This window comes from Trichosurus vulpecula, chromosome 3 (genome assembly GCF_011100635.1).
Source record: "Trichosurus vulpecula isolate mTriVul1 chromosome 3, mTriVul1.pri, whole genome shotgun sequence".
NCBI lineage: Eukaryota > Metazoa > Chordata > Mammalia > Diprotodontia > Phalangeridae > Trichosurus > Trichosurus vulpecula.
Genome location: NC_050575.1, coordinates 358,616,030 through 358,636,560, shown reverse-complemented (window position 1 = coordinate 358,636,560; position 20,531 = coordinate 358,616,030). Strand labels below are relative to the sequence as shown.

General features: G+C 37.9%; 1 protein-coding gene across 1 annotated transcript in view; it reads right to left on the bottom strand.

Annotated features, from left to right (window-relative positions):
- CDYL2 (chromodomain Y like 2) overlaps positions 1-20,531 on the bottom strand; it is a 160,153-nt gene that overhangs the window by 14,884 nt on the left and 124,738 nt on the right. Inside the window, exon 6 of the mRNA XM_036750033.1 lies at positions 566-776. Within this exon, the coding sequence (XP_036605928.1) occupies positions 566-776 (211 nt within the window). The remainder of the gene's footprint in view (positions 1-565; positions 777-20,531) is intronic.

Genomic DNA, 20,531 nt, shown 5'->3' with positions numbered 1-20,531 from the left:
CATAGCCAGGTAACAATGTGGTTGGGGGCTCATTTGAACCCTGAATAAGAAAAGTTTGGATGTGGTGGTAAATGTTCTTGACTCCAGGTCAGGAGGCCTGGGTCTGAGCCTTAGTTGTGACACAGGGTCAAGCACAAACAGGTCACTCCATCCTCTCTGAACGTTGGCTTCTTGGGCTGTAAAATTTGGTTAGCATTACTCAACCTACCTACCTGGCAGGGTCAGTGGGAGGACAGCTCTTTGTAAATTATAAAACGTTATAGAAAAGGAGCTGCCTTATCTATCCCTTTAACATTTGCAAAACACTTTACACATGTCCCATCAGTAGGTACTCTGAGTTTTTTTTAATTCCCATTTTACAGATGGGAAAACTGAGGCTGAGATGCTAGGGGACCTGCCAGTGTCCCATACCTATTAAGCATCTGAGGCAGAATCTGAATTCTGTCCCCTCCACCCTGTTCCAAGTCCAAGAATCGATTAATACCAACCAATCAATAATGAACAGGAAAAAACATTCAGGTGACGGCAAAGATCATTAAGACAATTACAACACAAGAAGTCTTACCAGAGCAACACCGAGGATTTGTGGGAATGTGTATGAGGAGCATCCAGCAGGAGTCAGGCGTATCGTTGCATATGGTGTCTGAAACCAGGCCTTCTCACTGGCCCAGACGATGTCACAGAGGGGCAAGATAGAGGCACCTAGCCCCAGGGCAGGCCCATTAATAGCAACCACAATGGGCTTCTTAAACTGGATAAAAGCTCTCACAAAATCCCTAAAATAAAAAAGAGATGATAATCTTACAGAGACGAGATTTGACTGTGACCTATTTCTAACCTGTGCTAGGTACCCCTGCCATCTAGAATTAAGTGAGAATAATGCCGGATCCTCAGCTTTGTATGGGACTCCAGAGGGGAAGGAAGCCCTCAGGACAGTCTAGAAGGGATGATCCCTGGCCTTCCCTGAGCTAAATGCTATACCTCTTTTCAGCTTCATTAATAGAACCAGGTGAGGGAAGTGACAGTCCCACCATCCTCAGCTCTGTCTGAAAAAGGGCTTCATTTTAGGAAAGGCATTGAAGAGTTGGAACAGGCCCACAGGACAGTTGGGGAAGTGAAGGAATTCAAAACTGTGCTATAAAAAGACCGGTCGAATCATCTGGGGATATTTGACGTACAAGAAAAGACCTTTGGGGGACATCACAGATGTCTTTGACCTGTTCTGCTTGGCCTCAGAGGACAGAACTCTGGATAGGAATCACAGAAAGGCACATTCTACTTGAAAAATTTCCTAATGGTTAAGACCCCCTATCCTCCCAACAGAATGCAAACTCCTCAAGGTCAGCGGTTCCATCTTTCTACCTCCTATCACTTAGGACAGTACCCAGTAGATAATTTGTTGTTTAATCTTTTTTTTGTCTCTAAAATGCGGGGACTTTTTCTCCTGCTGTTTAGCTGTTTCAATCATGTCTGACTTTTCATGAGTTCATTTGGGGGATTTCCTTAACAAAGATACTGGAGTTGTTTGCCATTTCCTTCTCTACCTCCTTTTACAGATAAGGAAAGGGAGGCAAACAGGGTTAAGTGACTTGCCCAGGGTCACACAGCTAGTATCTGAAGTCAAATTTGAATTTAGGTCTTCCTGACTCCAGACCTAGCATTCTATCCACTGAACCACCTAACTGCCCTTGGCACATCATAGGTACTTAATAAATGCTTGCTGACTGGTCTATCTATCAATTAAATGACATGCCCTAGACCAAAAATTAGTTGAAGTATTTGAGCAGAGGCTGGATAATTTTTTTTTTATTAGAGATCTATGAATTGGATAGAAGCCTAGACTAAATGACCTCCAAAATCCTTCCAATGATAAAATTCTTTGATGACTTAATTTCCAAAGGGATGTTTGTTTGATTTCCCAGTTTCACAGTGTCATTAAAAAGCAATTTGTAGAAACACTTTTTAGTGAGCGAATGATTATCATTATGTAAATTTCTCAGAAGAAAAAATAAAACATCCACTATTCCTTGGTCATGCTGGGTTTGACTCTATATATCTGTGTATTAACCAGAGAATCATGGCATGCCAGAACTGGAAGAGACCTTAGAAATTATTCCTAATCTCTACCCCAGTGCAAGAATCCCCTATACTAAATACATGCCAAGTCATCTAATCTTTACTTGATACCTTTAATTATGACAGTATCTCGCCTGGCATCCCATTCCACTGCTAGATGGATGTAATCAGCAGGTAATTCTTCCTTGCATTAAGTCAAATTCTTCATCTTGGCAACTTCTATTTATTACTATAGTTCCACCCTCTGGGGCCAAGCAGAACGAGGCTGATCCTTCTTTTATACAGTAGTACTTTATCTATTTAAAGAATCCTAAGAAGTCATTTTTTTTAGGCCAACCATCCCTGGTCCCTTCAACCAATTCTCATATTGTAATGGTCTCTAGTCCATTCACTGTCATCTCCAATTCAGTATCGTACTTCCTAAAACGTGTTGTCCACAGCTACAGCGTTTTATGTAATGGACCACAATGTGGGGCCTATAGCTAGTATCTTCAGGTCAGTATATATAGATCTGGCTCCATGGCTCTACGTAGGCCCCTGTGCTTACACTGGATGGGGTTCTTTGTGTACGTGATTTGGGGATTGATAAAGTCAGGGAGATCAAGGGAGTATGCACTGAATGAGATTACGTCTCATTCTGTCAGGGAGATCAAGGGAGTATGCACTGAATGAGATTACGTCTCATTCTGTCTGGCGTCTAAGATTCCTAGAAGAGGGGTAAAAAGTACATAATAGCAGGCACAGTAGGGCACTAAAAAGAGAAAACCAGTTAAAAGAGGGGAAACCAATGGAAATGATGGAACCTGATAGACTGACAAATATTGAAGAGGAGCCACTGAGTAGTTTAAGGACGTAGAAAATCACAAAGCTCAACATCTTCCCCAATCGTACTGCCTCCCTCCCTTTCCCTGATCCAGACAATGGCTCTGCCCTGGGCCAAAAACCCACATCTCTTAGTGTAACATGCGTGCACACACACACATACACACACACACACACACACACGCAAAGCCTGTGGTACCATTTTAAAGAACAGGGATGACCCTGGATAGAACAGGAGGGCACAGACTGCAGCCGCAGAGATGGGGGTGCTCCATCACAGCTGAGAGTTGCTGGCATAAGCTCCACTAAGTCCCACGGCCACTCCTCACAGGCCCTTCGGCTATACACAAATGGGTGTTTACTGCCATTATTAGCAGCCTATTGCTGATGAAAGTCTATGTCTTTTCAGTAATATTTCAGACCATCTCAATTCCTTTCAACAATCTAGAAACCAACCTGTGGTTTTGACAACTACCACTTGATGCGCCCTTCCCTTGTGTCCAGGGCATCCCACTTTCTTCTCTCATTGTAAGCAGTGGATTAAAGCACACACATATATAAACACATTAAAAACAAGGGTGCTGAGGATGTAAAAGACAAAGGAAAAAATTCATGATACTTCATTGGAAGAAATCACTGAGGCTACACTGATGGCCAGGTATGCCAGGACGTTCTGTGACACACTTGGCCCACATTCTATGCATACTTACATTGGAATGCCAGTGGTAGACTATTCACAGACCTGCCTGATGCCACAGGATTTATCTTTGATACCTTTTTCTCTTTCACCCTTGTCTTAGACTTCATCCAGCTAGAATTCTGAGGACTGCTGGCCTGCCTGGAGATAGAGCTCCTTGGACCAGGGGCTTAGAGTTGGGCAGGAAAGTTTCAAAAACATAAGGAAGAAGTATTTCTGAATTAGGCAGCAGGTCTCTGAATCTCAGTTCATACACAGAGGGCTCCTGTTTGGGCATGGCATCAGCTCTGGGAAGGGGGTCCATTCCTGATTTAGCACCTGGCACATATCCTTGCCTTCCCCTGTAATGCTAGGACATGTCCCCTACCTGGAGCACTTTCTAAAACCCTAGTAGTTAAACCCTATAAATGAGGTATTTCCACCAATGGACAGGTTTCTGAAGTTGATGCTTCAAAAATCCCAATGCTATCGATGTGGAAAATATCTCCACCAATGCAAATCACTACCCCTCCTTCACTTAGTAGATGGTCACTATGAAGTGTGACCAAAGATTTCATCATCTGGGAGATAACCGCCTGGCAATGAGCCTCTCCACATTTAGCTAAGCCGTTCCTCCAACAGCCGACACATAATCCATCACTGGGCTGCACTTGAAGCACGTCCAGCTTAGCAGGGCCTGCCAGAGCTCATGTCCTGCTGGCAAAGACTGTGAGAACCCAAGGTCACCTTCACACCATGATAAGGCATCAAAAGAAGAATGTAGGACAAGAGGGAAACGTAACATTGAATCAAGACCACTAACAGGCCAGGCCTTATATTACAGATTCGTGGAATGAAGGGACTGTAAAGAGTTCATCCAGTCCAGTCTCTGTCTCTGCATCATTTCTGGCCATCCCCACACCATGTCACCTCTATTCTGGCCATAACCCTTATCTTCCTCCAATCAGAATCTTGGACTCTGCCCATGAGATGCTGGGCTCTGTTAGGTGAGTTTTTACCTTATCTTGACCAGGAATAAACCTCCACACCAATTCAGGGCCATCTCCACCCCAAATTGTACTTCCTCCCCCTTCCAGCTGTCTTTTATGTATTGTCTTCCCCACTTAGAATGTAAGCTCCTTGAAGGCAGGGGTTGTTTTGATTGATTGAATTTGTATCCTTAGCCAGTAGCATACTGCCTGGTACATAGTATTCAATAAGTGCCCTATCTATCTATCTACCTATCTGTCATCTATCTATCCATCTATCTATCTATCTATCTATCTATCTATCTATCTATCTATCTATCTATCCATCTATCTGTCCATCTATCTGCCTTTCTGTCTGCTTCTCTCCATGTCTCTCCCTTCTTCCTTCTTATTCATTTTTTTTAAATCTAATTAGTTCTAGTCTCTTTTCTATTCAGGATGGAGAATTGCTCAAACTATGATTCTGTTTCTTCCTGAGGTCAACATTATTAGCATTTTCAATAAAGTGCTCATAAACCATGAAACTCCTGAGCTTCTAGACACATCTATCCATTCCCTCTTTTAAAAGGCCCATTTTTAAAGCTCAGCTTTACCAAAATGAGCAGGATATCCCATCTGTAAGCCTCAGCATGTCACAATTAGATGATTTTTTTTAACTGACTCTTCTTCATTGCCCAAACCCCAAGTCACCTACATGTTTTCCTCTTGATCCACCAGAATCAAACCAAGTTTTCTTCTTGACAATAAGACACTGAGAGAGAGGGCTGAGCCCAGGTGGAAGTGCTTAGTCACAGTGGGAGGCTTCTAGAGTTTTGGCTATTTTTGAGCCAATTCTGCATCACCAACACTAACTTGGGGAAGAAAAAAGGGATAGCTGCATGGTCACAATGCAAAGGCCTGAAGAGTTATCCAAAGGAAAAACAAATTCGAAGCCAACTGAAAGTTTTGTTCTATTATTAACTAATTAGGCTTCGAATTTTGGCACCAAAACAAGTGATCCAGCCCAAGTAACTCAAACTTTCTGTAAAGTACTTTATAAATGTCGGCTAGCATCTCATCCAACAAATACTTATTGACAGCTAGCTTTCATATGGCTCTTCTAAGTCTGCAAAGGGCTTTGTAGATGTTATTTCACTTGACCTTCACGTTAACTCTGGGAGGTCTATGTTATTGTTATCCCCACTTCACAGTTGGGGAAACTGAGGCAGATGAGGGCTGAGTGATTTGTCCAGGGTCACACAGATAGTAAGTTTCTGAGGCCAGGGCTAAGGTGGGGAATCAGTCTCTGAAATCAGCAAGGGTGGTCCTCAGACCAGAGAAGCACAATCTATCACCAGGGTCATCTTGAAAGCCTTTCTAGCCTAGGTGGACCTTGTAGAAATTGAATCCTGTTGAAATAAACTTTGAGAACCCAGCATCATCTCTATGCCATGATGAGGCAACAGAGTAGAACATTACAGAATTTAAAAATAAATAACTGTGATATTTATACCAAATAAATCAGTCATTCATTCCAATTTCTCTGAGGATTATGATAATTATTTCTATTAGAGCAATCTGGAATTGTGTCCAAAGAGTTATAAAACTGTGTATACCCTTTGTCCCAGCAATGCCACTATTAGATCTGTTTCCAAAGGTGACCAGGGCAAAAAGAGAAGGACCTACATATTCTAAAATATTTATAGCAGCTCTCTTTGTGGTGGCAAAGAACTGGAAATTGAGGGGATGTCCATCAATTAGGGAATGGATGAAGAAGCTGTGGTATATGATTGTGATGGAATACCACTGTTCTGTAAATGATGAAGTGGTTGATTTTAGAAAAAAAAACCATGAAATAATGAAAAGTGAAATGAGCAGAACCAAGAGAACATTGTATACAAAGAATAACTGTATAATAATTGTAAACAACCAAGTTATTCTGAGTATTATAAATACTCAAATCAACTAAAAAGGCTCTATGAAGGAAGAAGCTATCCACCTCCAGAGAAAGAACTGATAAAGAGAAGTATGCACAGTATAGTTTTACATATATTTATAAATCTGTGTCAAATGATGGCCTTTCCTAAGTGCAGGGTGGGAAGGCAAGAAGGGGGACAGTTCAGAACATAAAATGTAACCAAAAAAATAATTAAATTTAAAAAAAGATATCAGTTTCATCATGAGTGACCATAGAGGCACCACATTTGGACTCTTAACACCTCTGTCCCTGGTATACAAAGGGTAGTAAAAAGAAAATGAAGATTATAATAGCAGCCAGACCACATAAAGTACACACTGAAGATATCCACACTGGAGACAACATAATTTTAAAAGCATTTAGAGACAGATGTTCAAGATATCTGAAAGAAGGGAAGATATGGAACAACTGAAAAAAAAGTCCTAAATGACGACCAAAAATATCATGACCAAGAGAACATCAATAATTTGTTTAGTTTCTCATCTCTAAAAGTTTGATGGGAACAAGCTAGCCATGTATTGAGGATATCCTTAATGAAAACATGAGAAGGGAAATAGGCGGATTTTTAAAAAACAATTTTCTACAGCATCTCTTATCTTCATGGTTGCATAATCAGCTGCAGTGTGTAGAGAATACAAGATTTCCACTGTTTATTATCATTGATAATATAAATATAGTTTGACTCAGTAAAGGAACATGTCACTAAAGGCTCTTTTCTGTGCATATATATGCTAAGATAATGCAAGATTTCTTGGTGAGTGCAACCATGGAGCTATTTGTTCAAAGAGCCCATGATTATCAACATTAAGTAAGCAAAATATAAAAGAGAGAGAAGTATACTTGACAAAGACGTGATACCACCATCACTGAGAATGTGAGTGGAAATAGATAGTATCTATGGATAGGACCCCATAGATACTATCCATAGATAGTAAGTTGCTTCAGATATGTCTATTTACAAACTATGTTGCATAAATGATAATCTACAAACATCCTCTGTGAGGTCTACAACCACTCAATGTACATGGGGAAGAAATCAATGAAGAATCCCTATTGTCTAGATGATGTCATGAAGTTGGAAGGGTATTCCATTGAACTAGTCTATCAATACATATGAATTAGACAAGCACTACAAATGGGGAATAAACAGAACCCAGAAGAAAGTAGGTTAGACTATATCCGGAAAATCACACAGCATGTTCACCAAAACAAAAATCCATATTTTTAATATCAGTCTTGTTCTGTTAATGTTCTATGCCTATGAATCATGGAACATTCACTCTTTGAGGAATAAAAATTATGGATGGCCCAAAGAGCAATGGACAGACATGTGTCAGGCTTGAGTAGGTTGTGATGCATTATAATGATATGAATGCAAGAAATGGTATAAAAGGAGTCATATAGGAAATGTATAAATTTGTAATTTGGAAAGGATACGGGCTGGTCCAGTAGTGACAACAAGAGGTACCAGATCAAAAGCCCAAGAGTCATACTTGTGATCACAGAATATATTAGAAAAAGATAGACAGAGGCTTCCATTGTATTGAGTAGATCTTCTATGGAAGATTTATGAAAAAGACATAAAGACAAAATATAGAAGATGAGAAGACAAAAGTTGGTTGCAAGCTGTACCAGTGGAGAAAGTGTGCACATCAGTGCACCATGCTTATTCTGCATTTCTCCCATTCTACACTCTATTCAAACTGGTCTATTTTGTGTTCTCTGAACTCATGGTCCCATGTTCCACTTTAAATGAACTCCTTCCTTACCACTTCCTCTTAGAATCCTTAGTTTCCGTCAAGGTTTAACTCAGGTGCCAATTCCCATGAGTAACCTTTCCAATTAGTACTCTCTCCCTCTTCAAATCATCATGCACTTAATTATCTATAAATCTCCCAACAGAATACAAGCTTCTTGAGGGCAGGGGCTAGGTTTTAATTTCATCTCTGTTTTCCCAGTGCCTTTCATATAGCAGGCACTTAATGAATGTTTGTAGATTTGAATCATGAATTCACTGAAATATAAATATCATTCTAATTGCCTTGACACCTGATTCGATCAGTACCTACTGTGAAAGTAGAGAAAAATGATCACAATAGTACCTGTAGTTGGGTGTGATGATTAGATGAATTTTTAAGAACAGTTTACAAAAGGGTATCCCCAAGGTAAAGGAGATCTCAAAAAACTGAATACAGCTGGCTATTTTTGTTCAGGTGTCAAGAACATTTTCTGAACAGGGTCCTATCTCAGCTATTCCACTAATAAAATCTCATTTTACCTTTCCTAGTGAGAGAATCCTGATACCCAAACACCTAAAAAGAAGTCTGTCCTACATTTTTTGCTAACAGAATTTGGTTATACACATCTTAAAAACAAATCCCTGTGCTATCCATCCCACTAACAAAGCCCTATCTTACCCATATTACTAACAAAGTCTTATTCTACCCATCCTACTAACAAAGTCCTAGCCTAGCCATCCTACTAAAATAAAACTGACTTACTCAACCTATTACTAAAATCCAATACTGCCCACAATCATGACATCTAATATTATGGTTAAATTAAATTAAATCCTGGATAATGAGGAAGGTGATGAGACTGGAGAAGAAGCAATACTCTGAATAATTAGAGAAATGGGGGATGTTTAGCCTAGAGAAGAGAATACTTAGGAATAGCATAATAGCTGTTTTCAAGTGTTTGAAGGATTGTCACGTAAAAGAGAAATTATCATTTTTCTGCTTGAACCCAGAAAGCAGAATTATGAGCAATGGGTATAAGTTGCAAAGTTGTAGATTTTAGTTCACTACAAGGAGAATTTTTTAGTAATTAGAACTACCTGACTTCTATTGGCTTCTTGCAAGATGGTTCAGTCTAAGCTCAGTTCACCTCAAAAGAACAAAAAAACTCTGCCTGATAAAGTAAATTAATTTCAACAAACACCAAAAGGATCAGAAGAAATTTAACATAGGAGAAAACTGCCTAGAAAAATGATCAAATAGATTTTTTTAAAAAAGTAAACAACTAAGGAGAAGACCCAATATAATTAGTAAATACTATAGAGTAAAAGGAAATGATGCCAAAACTCCAGAAGACTGTCAGAAAAATAATGAGGAAAGGATTTTAAGAACTTATAGAAAGGTTTGGAACAACAATAGAGGAAGAAAGAAGGATGAAAATTAGAGCGTTTAAAGAAAAAAATTAAAAGAACAAACAAGAAACAGAAAATTTAGAATAAATAATAAAGAAATGTTCAAACTGAGATATCTGAAGAAAGAGAGATGGGCAGATTTGGAACTCAAAAATGCAGAGATGGAAGAAAACACATTAAAACAAATATGAAAGAAAACAAAGTTGGAAGTGTTTCAGATTCCTATAAGCTAAAGCAGCTCACCTTAAAGACAGAATGCAGCAAGATCATCTGAAAATTATTAGTTCCCTGGAAAAATAAAATGAAATAAAAATAACATATTTCAGGAAATCGTACTAGATAACTGCCAAGAAGTACTAGAAGGAGAGAATAAAGTTTAGATTTGGGGAATCCAAGATCTCTGACATAGAAACCCTAAATTCACAGAATTGCATAGATTCAGAGATCATCTCTCAATCTCCTCATTTTACAGATGAAGAAACCAAGGACTAGTAAGGCTGAATTTGCCCAAGGTTACGTAGGAGTAAATGACTCAGTCAGAAATGTTGTAGTGAAGCTTTAGTCTGAGCTTCAACATTAAACATCATTTGCAGAAATCCAAGAGGGCTGTCTTCACAACCCAAAAAAGAGAAGTGCAAGATTATTTCTAGTCCACAGGAAATGAAAGGAAAGGCTGGAATGATATTCCAAAAGGCAAAGGAAATTGCCTCTTTGTTTAAAAACCTTTGTCTTTTAAATAACCTTTGCAGTATAAAATATCCTGAAAATTTGAGTTAATTCGTCAGTTGAAGAAGATTGATTGTCAGCAAAAGGGATTAATATGAATCATTTCCACTGAAAAAGGTATAAGTGGCATGCAAATTCATAGAAATAAATTTAAGACAAGTAAACAAGTACACATAGCATAAAAAGATGAAACATAAATTGATGTTAACATGTTTCAAGGACAAGACTGTTATGGTGTTTTTTTTTAACTCTTACCTTATCTGAGGAACATTTAAAGAAGAGAGAGCATATATAGATAGATTTAAAAAGCTCAAAAAGTGGGGACAAGAAAAGAGAGGGGAACAAAATGAACGGGAGAATTGAAAATACTATTTCTTAGGCTGGAGCAGCACAGAAAAGAGTTATTTAAGTAAAGAGGTGAAATGATAGTGGAGAAGATAGGCAGGAATTTAGAAGTACACGCATCCCCATGAACAAAGGAAACAAACGGTTCCTCTTTAGAAATCTCATCTTATGTAGATATTTAAAACAAAACAAAACAAAAAACCAAAATATTCATGGACAAAACCTAGGAAGCTAAAGGTTGAATGGAGTGGAGAGGGGAAGTAAGTTAAAAGATTCATGTATACATTAAAGAAGGTCCCTCAGATTTTTTGCTAAAGCTTTCTTTAAAATCACTTTTGGATAGGGGAGGGAGGCATATAGTGTTTCAGAGGGATAGAATGGCAGGGAGTGGAGGTGACTGAGTGGTAGAATCTAGACTCCATTTGGATCCTGACTCCAAATCCACTGCTGATTCCATCATGCCACATTTTACTCTCCTTACCCTCCTTTGTGAATAAGTTTTCTAGAAATGAATGTAAACAAAGGATGTTTTCACAGAGACAGGGAAGGGGCTCGGGAGGTTGAGGTAGGAATCACACTCTTTTTCTGGACTGGCAAAGCAGGCATCAAGCTACTGCTTCTAAAAGTCTCACCTTGTGAAAAAACATGTGCAAAGCTCACGAATAGGTGATTGGATTCCAGTGTCATAGAAGGGAAGCAAGTACAGAAGAGAATAAGACTGAATTAGTATTTCTTGAAAGGAGAAACAACAAATGAATGTCATTCAGACTGAGAGGTAGGGTGATGTTATGAGGGAGAAACTGAAAGAAGAAACCAATAATCTGGAGCAAAATTTATTATGCTTCAGGTGATTTCAAAAAAGCAGAAGTTTCTGTCATAGTTTGGGATAACGTAATAGTAAAATATATATACTAACAAGAGTGACAAGCAGGGAAATTATCTTATGCTTAAAGGCACTACAGATAAATAAATAATATATGAATATGTAAAGGGAACAATCTTTATTAAATAGGTATGCAAATGGTATGCTTAAAGGAAGGCTAACTAAAATACAAAAAAAAAACCTTGATAGAGATTAATTGTGGGTGACTTTAGTTGTCCTCTTTAAGAGTTCAATAAATATAATAGAAAGGTACACAAGAAGGAAAGTATAAGTCTGAATGAAACATTGGGAAAAGTAGATTTGAGAGACCCATTATAATTTCTGAATGAGATTATTAGAAGGTTTTCTTATTTTTCAGCATTACATGGTACCACTACAAAAAAACCCTAATCATGTGATAAGATATTAAGAAATCACAAATAAATGCATAAAGAGAGAAATATTAAATATTGTGGTCCCTTAAAGAACACGATAGAGCGAAAAAAAGTCATCAATAAAGGAAAATGAACAAAAGGTATAGACTTAATGAAGAGTAAGTAACATCATCCATAATAATGAATTGGTGAAAGAACAAATCATAGAATCAATAAATAATTATTTTAAAAAGAATGATAACAGAGGGACAACATACCAAAATATATGGGATGCAGCTAAAGCGTCCTTAGAGGAAAATTTATCTCTCTGAAAAGATATGTTAACAAAATAGAGATTAATAAATTGCATGTGCAAGTTAAAAGCTAGAAAATAACAAATTAATTCTAAAAGAAGGACAAATGAAGAAATTTTGAAAATAAAAAATAAAACTTGAAATGAAAGAACTTTTGAACTAAGAAACAAAACTGAACTGTTTTTAACAGTACCAAAATTGATAAACCATTAGTTAATTAAAAATGAATGTAGTGAGTCCAAACAGAATAGAGAAAGGAGAAAATTATTAAATGATATTATACTCAATTATATGCCAGCAAAATTGAAGACTTAGAGGAAATGGATGACTAGCTACAAAATATAAAATACCCAAAGTAACAAAACATGGGAGAGATATTCTAAACAACCCAGACTCACAAGAGGAAATCCATAAAGAAAAGACATAAACGAACTACCAAAAGGGGAAAAATTCCTGGTTCAACCAGATCTATAAATGAGTTCTACTAATCATATAAAGAACATTAAATCCCTATGATATATAAATTGTTCTCAATAATAGTGAAAGAAGGCACTCTACCAACCTCCTTTGATGAGACAAATGTAGTTCAGGTACCCAAATCAGGGAGCTATAAAGTGGAAAAGAAAATAATGGACCAATTTCACTAATGAATACTGATTCAGAACTTTTGAATAAAATTTTAGTAAAGGTACTCTAGGAATAAATCTAAAAATAATTAATTATGAACAATTTAGATTCATTTCAAGAATGCAGCAATTGTTCACCACGAGGAAGACAACTAGAGTTATTAATCATAAAAATAACAAAAATCAGCAAAAAAAGGACAAGATTTTATCAATGAATGAAGAAAAACATTTGGTAAAATACAGCACTCATTTATATGAAGAATTATAAAAAGCATATAGACAAGAATCTTTAGAATGATAAAAAGCATTTACCTAAAATTTAAAAGTATTATTATTTGAAATAAAGGAAAACTGGAAGCTCTTCCCATATGCTCAGAGTGAAGCAGTAATATTCACTATTATTTGGCATAGAACTAGAAATATTAGCTATAACAGTAAAGAAGTTAAAGAAACAAACATTGTCAAAGAGGAAGAAAAGTTATTTAAACCCTAGAGAATCAATCTAGAAGACAATGTGAGATTATTAATAGCATCAGTATAGTAGTAAGATAGAAAACAAATCCATCAAAATTATTACATTTCTGTATATAACAAGAAAAAGCATAACCAAAACCCAGGAGGAAAAGATAGTATAGGATCTCCATTGGGACTACTTTCTCAACTCCCACTCACTCAAAGGTTGTGGTCCCCAGATGATGGCTGTTTCCTTTCAGGTTCCTAAGGGTAGCCCTAAGAAGTTAGGGTTCCTAGCTCCCATTGGTGTGATTTCCACTGGTGAGCGGACAGCAATTGTTTTTTAAGCAAAGGACATTTACTAAGATGGCATTGGCAAGAATAGTTGGTACAAACATCCTCTTTAAAAGTTTGGGTCTCCTTCCCCCACAATTATGCATAGGTAAATGGGAAAGTTGCCTCCAATTATAGAGAATACATGCGGTCAAAAGGTAAATTCTCAACTCCTTGTTAATGGAAATCCTTTCTTCAATTCATATCTGGTACTCCTCTCTTATTTAAGGGATCATGCCCATTGAAATGGCATCCTCATTGGAGTGTCTATATGTCTGTGTCCATCTATGTCTCTTTTTCCTCAGTGTTTCTTTATCTGCTCCCTGCTGGATCTATTGTCTATTACTGGTCTAATCTCTTGGATAACATGGTCCTTGTACGGGGAAATGCAGCACTCCCTCTGGGCTCACTTGCCACCTCTGTCCCTATTTCTGCTCCCACTTTTCTGCTTTTTGTTGCCTGCTGGTACAGGTGCAAATCTCTGTCTCCTCATGGTGCTCCTAAACCTGTTGACTGTTTTGCTGCTGGAAAGAGTAACTGCTGAAATTCCTTGATATTTGGTTACCTAATTGTGCTCCCTTCCTTTACCAAAATTTGACCCAATGTTCACACCTCATAAAGGGATCATAGTATGTAGACTATCTAATTCACATATTTAAAACTTTACCAAGTTCACCAGTCAATGCAACTACACTGATTAAGAGTGAAGGTGTGGAACTCCATCTCATATAAGGGAAAGAGGATTTCTATTAAAAATAACTATGAAATAAATTATCCATGATTTAACTTGCCAAGTTGCACACAAATGACAAAACATACAACTACAACTTCCATGCTGTCTTCATTGTCATCTGTAAAATGAGAATCATAATAGCATCTACCTCCCAGGGTCATGGGAGGATCAAATAAAATAATATTTATAAAGTATTTAGTACAGTGCCTAGCACATAATAGATACTATGTAAATGTTACCTATTATTATTATTATTACTATTATTATTTAAAGGAAGATACAAATAAATATTGATGGCTGGTTTACCAGTATGATTAAAAAAAAATGATAGTTTTAAAATTCAGGTGTAGATTTGTCTTTAAAATAATCAAACTTCCAAGAAAGTAGTTTATAGAACTAGATACAATTTTTTAAAAATTCATTTAAAAGATTTTGAAAAAGGTCAAAGATTTCTTGTAAAATATAAAAATTCAGAATAAGGAGGCTTAACATTACCAGATCTCAAATTATATTATACAGTAATTATTTTTTAAAATTGTCTGAAAAATAGAAAAGTAGGCCAGTAGAAGCAAGACCCAGAAGCAAATGAATACAATAGCCTAGTGTTCAATAAACCTAGGGTAGAAAATACAAAGTGAGGGAATTTCTATTTGATAAGAACTACCACAAAAACTGGAAAGTAGCTTGGAAGAAAATAGGGTTAGCCCGAAGACTTATACTACACTTGAGAATAAATTCCAAATGGATGAGCTATATAAGCAAAGAATCATATTATTATCATTTTTTAAAAATACAGCTATGGAATAGTGGATAGAGTGCTGAGTTTGAAATCAGGAAAACCTGGATTCAAATTTCTCCTCTGAAACTGACTAATGTTTCCCCTTGGCAAGTCTTTTAATCTCTCTCTATATGCCTCAAGCAAGTTCCTATGACTTACCTAATAAGTCACTGACAATCTCAATTTATAGGGGTTTCTACACCATGAGTTCCATTGTTGGCAAGACTATATATCCTTTATGCATTCATGTATTTAAAAAATAGACAATAAGGAAAGGTCACATCTCTCACCACTATGGTTAGGGAAAAACACAAATAGAGAGGGGATTTAAAATATTACAAATGACAAAACAGACAATTTAGATTATAGTAAATGAAAAAGGTTTTGTGTGAAGAAAATTAATGCGGCCAGATTAAGAAGAGTTTGGAGTAATAGCTTTCTATCAAACATCTCTGATAAAAAATCTGACATCCAACTATGTGTATTTGTGTGTGTGTATAAAATACATAGTTATAATAATAGCTAATATTCGTCTAGCAACTACTATGTGCCAGACACTGTGCTAAGTGCTTCACAAATTGATTCTCACAACAACCCTAGGAGGTATGTGCTATTTTTATACCCATTTTATAGCCGAGGAAACCGAGGCAAACAAATTAAGTGATTTGCCCAGGGACACACAGCTAGTAAGTGTTTAAGTCTAGATCTGAACTCAGGTCTTTCTGACCCCATGCCCAGTACTCTTTCTCCCCCTCCACCACCTGACTGCCTAATATACACAGAATTAGCACAAATTGATGAGAATTCACCAAAACATAGTCAAGAGACATGAACAAATATTCAACTGAAACACTCAAATGGATCTGTTAGTTCATTGATTTGGACATTCCCTTCAATGTTTCTCATAGCAACTCATCCGTAACTGCTCTCTGTTCCTGAAAAGTTACTGAATTATTCATATTCTTTGATTCATGAGGCATTTAGGTGGTGAAGCGGGATGGGGTCCTCCATATGGATGGAGTCTGGAAGACCTCAGTTCAAATCCTGTCTCAGACACTTATTGTGTGACCCTGGGCCAGTCATATAACCCTTGCTATGCCTCAGTTTCCTCATCGCAAAATGGGGCTAAAAATAGCCCCTACCTCCCAGAGTTGAGGATAAAAAAGCACTATATAAATGCTAACTATATTATTATCTATCAGTAGCATTACTAGGTCTATATGCCAAAAATACCAAGGATGAGGTAAAGGATACATTTATACAAAAAAAATATTTATAGTAAATGTTTTTGTAGTGGCAAAGAACGGGAAACCAATGGGTTGCCCAGTAATTAGGGAATGGCTGACATAATTATGGTATATGGAGGTAATAGAATACCATCATGCCACCAAAAAAATGCCCAATGGACATTTTCAGAGAAAACAGAGAAGACCCTTGTGAAAGGCTTAGTGATGGTTTTCTTGAAGAAAGTCATGACATACCAGGGTGAAGCCTCTGTGCAATCTTTAAAGCTTTGATCTGTCTCAATTCTGTTTCCTTATCCATGTTTTCCAATATATTTTTCCCCATCCTCATCTACTCACATCTTTGCATAGAAGCAAGGAGTAGTCAGAAAATCATTGGCTCTGAACTAAAAGAACTTGGGTTCCAATCCTACTTGACTCCGATGCTGGCAAGTCACTTAATTTTCCTGGGTCTCATTTTAGCCATCTGGAAATGAAAGGGTTGTACTAGCAAGCCCTTGGGGTCTCTTCCAATTCTAACTTGATAATCCTACTATCGTCTGATCCAATTTTCTACGTTTATTTAATTTGGGGGCTCTTACTGAATTCCTCATTAAACTTCTCTACCTCTCCATCCTCTGCAACAGATTGTTTGTGCGCATACTGCAATTAATTCCCTTGTGGTCTTTTTTTTTTTTTTTTGCTAATATTCCTCATGGACTCTTCAATACAAGATGCCCAAATATCCACTGAAATGATTTCCCTTGATGTCTTTGGGCACATGATAAAACCATTAAAAAAAACCCAATTCTGCCATTTCCTTTCTGTATTTCTTTATGGAAAATCTTGCACCATCTTTTCTTTGGCTGTAACTTCCTTTTTTCTTTTGGTTTCACTTATAGTGATAAAGTAAAGATTGATATGATTCTGTTCCTTCAGTTTCTGCACATTTGTTAGTCAACGTATGCACGCAGAGTAATAATAGTCAAGATGAAGTTTGTGAGGAGTATAAAAACTGTGATTCTTAGTACTCTCTGCCCCATTTTATGTCATCCTGCCACTGTCACTGGACAATCAGAAGGGGGCACAGGACTAAGAGCTATTTTATATTTTTTGCTTCTCAGGCTGCTGTGGCTGAGACTTCCTCACCAAATGGTGAGTCTGCTGGTTGTGAGGGTCACTATATTTACCTACCTGAACATCATTAAGATAACTCATTTGGAAAGAAATGTAAACCATTTGTAATTATATGACAAAATGCTCAAAACACTTAAAATAAGAGAAATTAAAATTGAAACAACATTGGGGTATCACTTTGTAAATTGGCAAACATGGTAAAAGGTGGAAATACTCAATTATAGAGGGGATTTGGGAATACAGATATACTAATATACAACTGGTGGAGCCACGAATTAATCCAACCATTCTGGAACAGAATTTACACTGTATTACGCAATAAGTCACTAATCTATGCATACACTTATGTCTCCTCCATCTTTTGACCCACACCACCTATCACCCTATATCTCTCTTCCCTTTCATGGCTATACTCCTTAAGAAAGCCATCAACTGGCATCTCCACTTGCTTTCCTTCCATTGTCTTCTAAATTCTTTGCAGTCTAACTTCTGACCTCATCATTCAACTGAAATGACTTTCTAAAGGTACCAATGATCTCTAAATTGCCAAAAGTCATGGCTTCTTCTCAATCCCCATCCCTGACTTCTCTGCAGACTTTGGTATTTTTGATCATCCTCTTCGAGATACTTTTGCCCTCTAGGTTTCCTTCTCACAGTTCCCCTCCTACATGCCTGACTTCTCCTTCCCATAGTTATAGTCAATAAACATTTATTGAGTCCTTACAATGTGCCAGACACTGGGAACCACTGGCGATTCAGATAAGAAAAAGAAAGACAATCCCCACCCTGAAGGAGCTTGCAGTTTAATAAGAAAGACTGTAACCAAAAGGAAGCTGAAAGGGGGTGGGGCAGCCACCAGGGAGTACCAGATGATGTTTGCCAAGCAAAGCAGCTGATGGAAAATAAAGAGTTTAGCTGGAAAGCTCTGAGCTCTCTATAAAGGAAGAAGGCTTTGGAAGGAGTTTATTGCTCTGCCCTTGAGCTCTCCAATCAAAGGGGAGAGGCAGCTGAGGGGGCTAAAAAGGTGTTGAGTATTAAAGCTGGATCAATCTGTTTCCTTCTTTTAGGTCCAAGTCACACCCTACCCCAAGCATCTGTCCTGGGACCTCTCTTCTCCCTTTATATGATCTAATCAAAGTGAGAATCTTATCACCTTCCAAGTATCTATATAGATGCTTCTCAGAACTCACTATCTAGCCCTAAGTTTTCTCCTGACCTCCAGTCTCAACCAAGAGCCTATTCAGCATCTCAAACTGCACGTCTTGTAGATATCTCAAACTGAACATGTTCAGAAAAGAAGTTATTATTCCCTAAAAACCTCCTCTTCCTAACTGCTCTATTACCATTGAGGGCACCAACATCCTCCCAGTCACCAAGGCATACATCCTTGGTTGTTCTTTTGACCTTACCCTACACATTCAATCTGTTGCCAAGTCTGACTGTTTTCATCTTAACATTTCCTAAACACATCTACTTCTCCCCACTTACAGCCACCACCCTGGTTCAAGTCTTCAACACCTGACACCTGGACTTCAGGCCCACGGGCTAAATAATGCGCCCAAGGTCACACAAGGAGGCAAGTAATAGAGTAGGATTCAAACCAAGGTGACCTTTCCTGAAAAATCTGTTCAATGCACCAAATTTTAGGAGGGTCATTGATAACCTAGAGACTATGTCATACAAAGATTAATTAAAGGAACTAAGGATGTTTAGTCTGAGAAAGAACGAAAAAAACATGCACATGATTGTTGTCGATCAATCAGCAAAAATTTTTAACTGTCTAGGGGGCTAGGTCAGAAATCAAATACAAAGAATCTGACGGGCTCTCATGTGTGAGAGAGGATTGATTTATTTTGTTTGACTCCAGTGGAATGAACTGGGAATGATGGATAGAAATTATAGAAAGACTGATTTGGGGACTGGGTGACAAAGTGTCCAAGTTTCAGGCAGGGGCTTGGTCTAGGTGATCACTAAGATATCTTCCAACTTTAAGAATTTACAATTCATTCCTTCCTCCCGGTTGTCATCTCTTTTCTCCAAGTCAAAGAAAAGAAAAAAAAAGTTTCTATTTTCTCCTCTCAACAACATGGAAACTCCTTCTAGTAGAAGGTTGGAATGGGGTATAGTGAGAAAGTCTCAGGATCAGTTCTCTCAAAGAGATAATGGAATCTGTCAGAGGCATCAAACTGATAAAGATATGGAGACAAAACCCCCAAAGGGCTGTGGGAGGAATCCCACAATCATCAGCAGAATTTCCCTGAGTCTCTTGCCTTTAATCAGGACCAAGTCTTGCATGGAACCTGATGCTCTTCCTCCCCTAATTCTGGGGAGAAATGGTCTACTTGCTGATACCCTGAGAGCTGTAGTTACTCGGGCTGTCCCACTAGCCCTGGTCCTGATCAGTAGGACAAATACAAGGGAACCCTTTACAAAGCCTATGTACAGAGCTGACGTTGGCCAAAAGGTCTTATTTAGCGCATTACATCAGGATTTCACTATGCATAAAAGTTCAGAGATCACAATATGGTCAAGATAGTAAGGATAAAGGGTCATAATCTGCAGGTGACCACCTTGGCCTTCGATCTAATTCTTAGCTCCCATTTAGATTGGAACACAGCCTCCTGCTGTCTTTCTATACACAGAGCAACTGACCCCTACTCAGAAACTCAGTCATTCCTGTTTCACTGGAGGCGAGAGAACTGTTCTTTGAGTGGCAGAACAGGTTCTTCTAGGTCCCTGCCTCTCCCAGGGCCAAGCAGACAGGCAGCTATGAATCAGAGGTACCCAATCTTTGGGGCATCTCGGATTAACAAAGCACACAAGAGGAATTCAACAAGATCAAGGTCTGTCCCCCAGGGAACTAAAGCCACTGTCAATTTTGAAAATAAATTAAATAAATAAAAGCACAGGCTTTTTTTATTTTCATCTGAAAAGAAGAATTTTAAGTGGATGAGCAGAG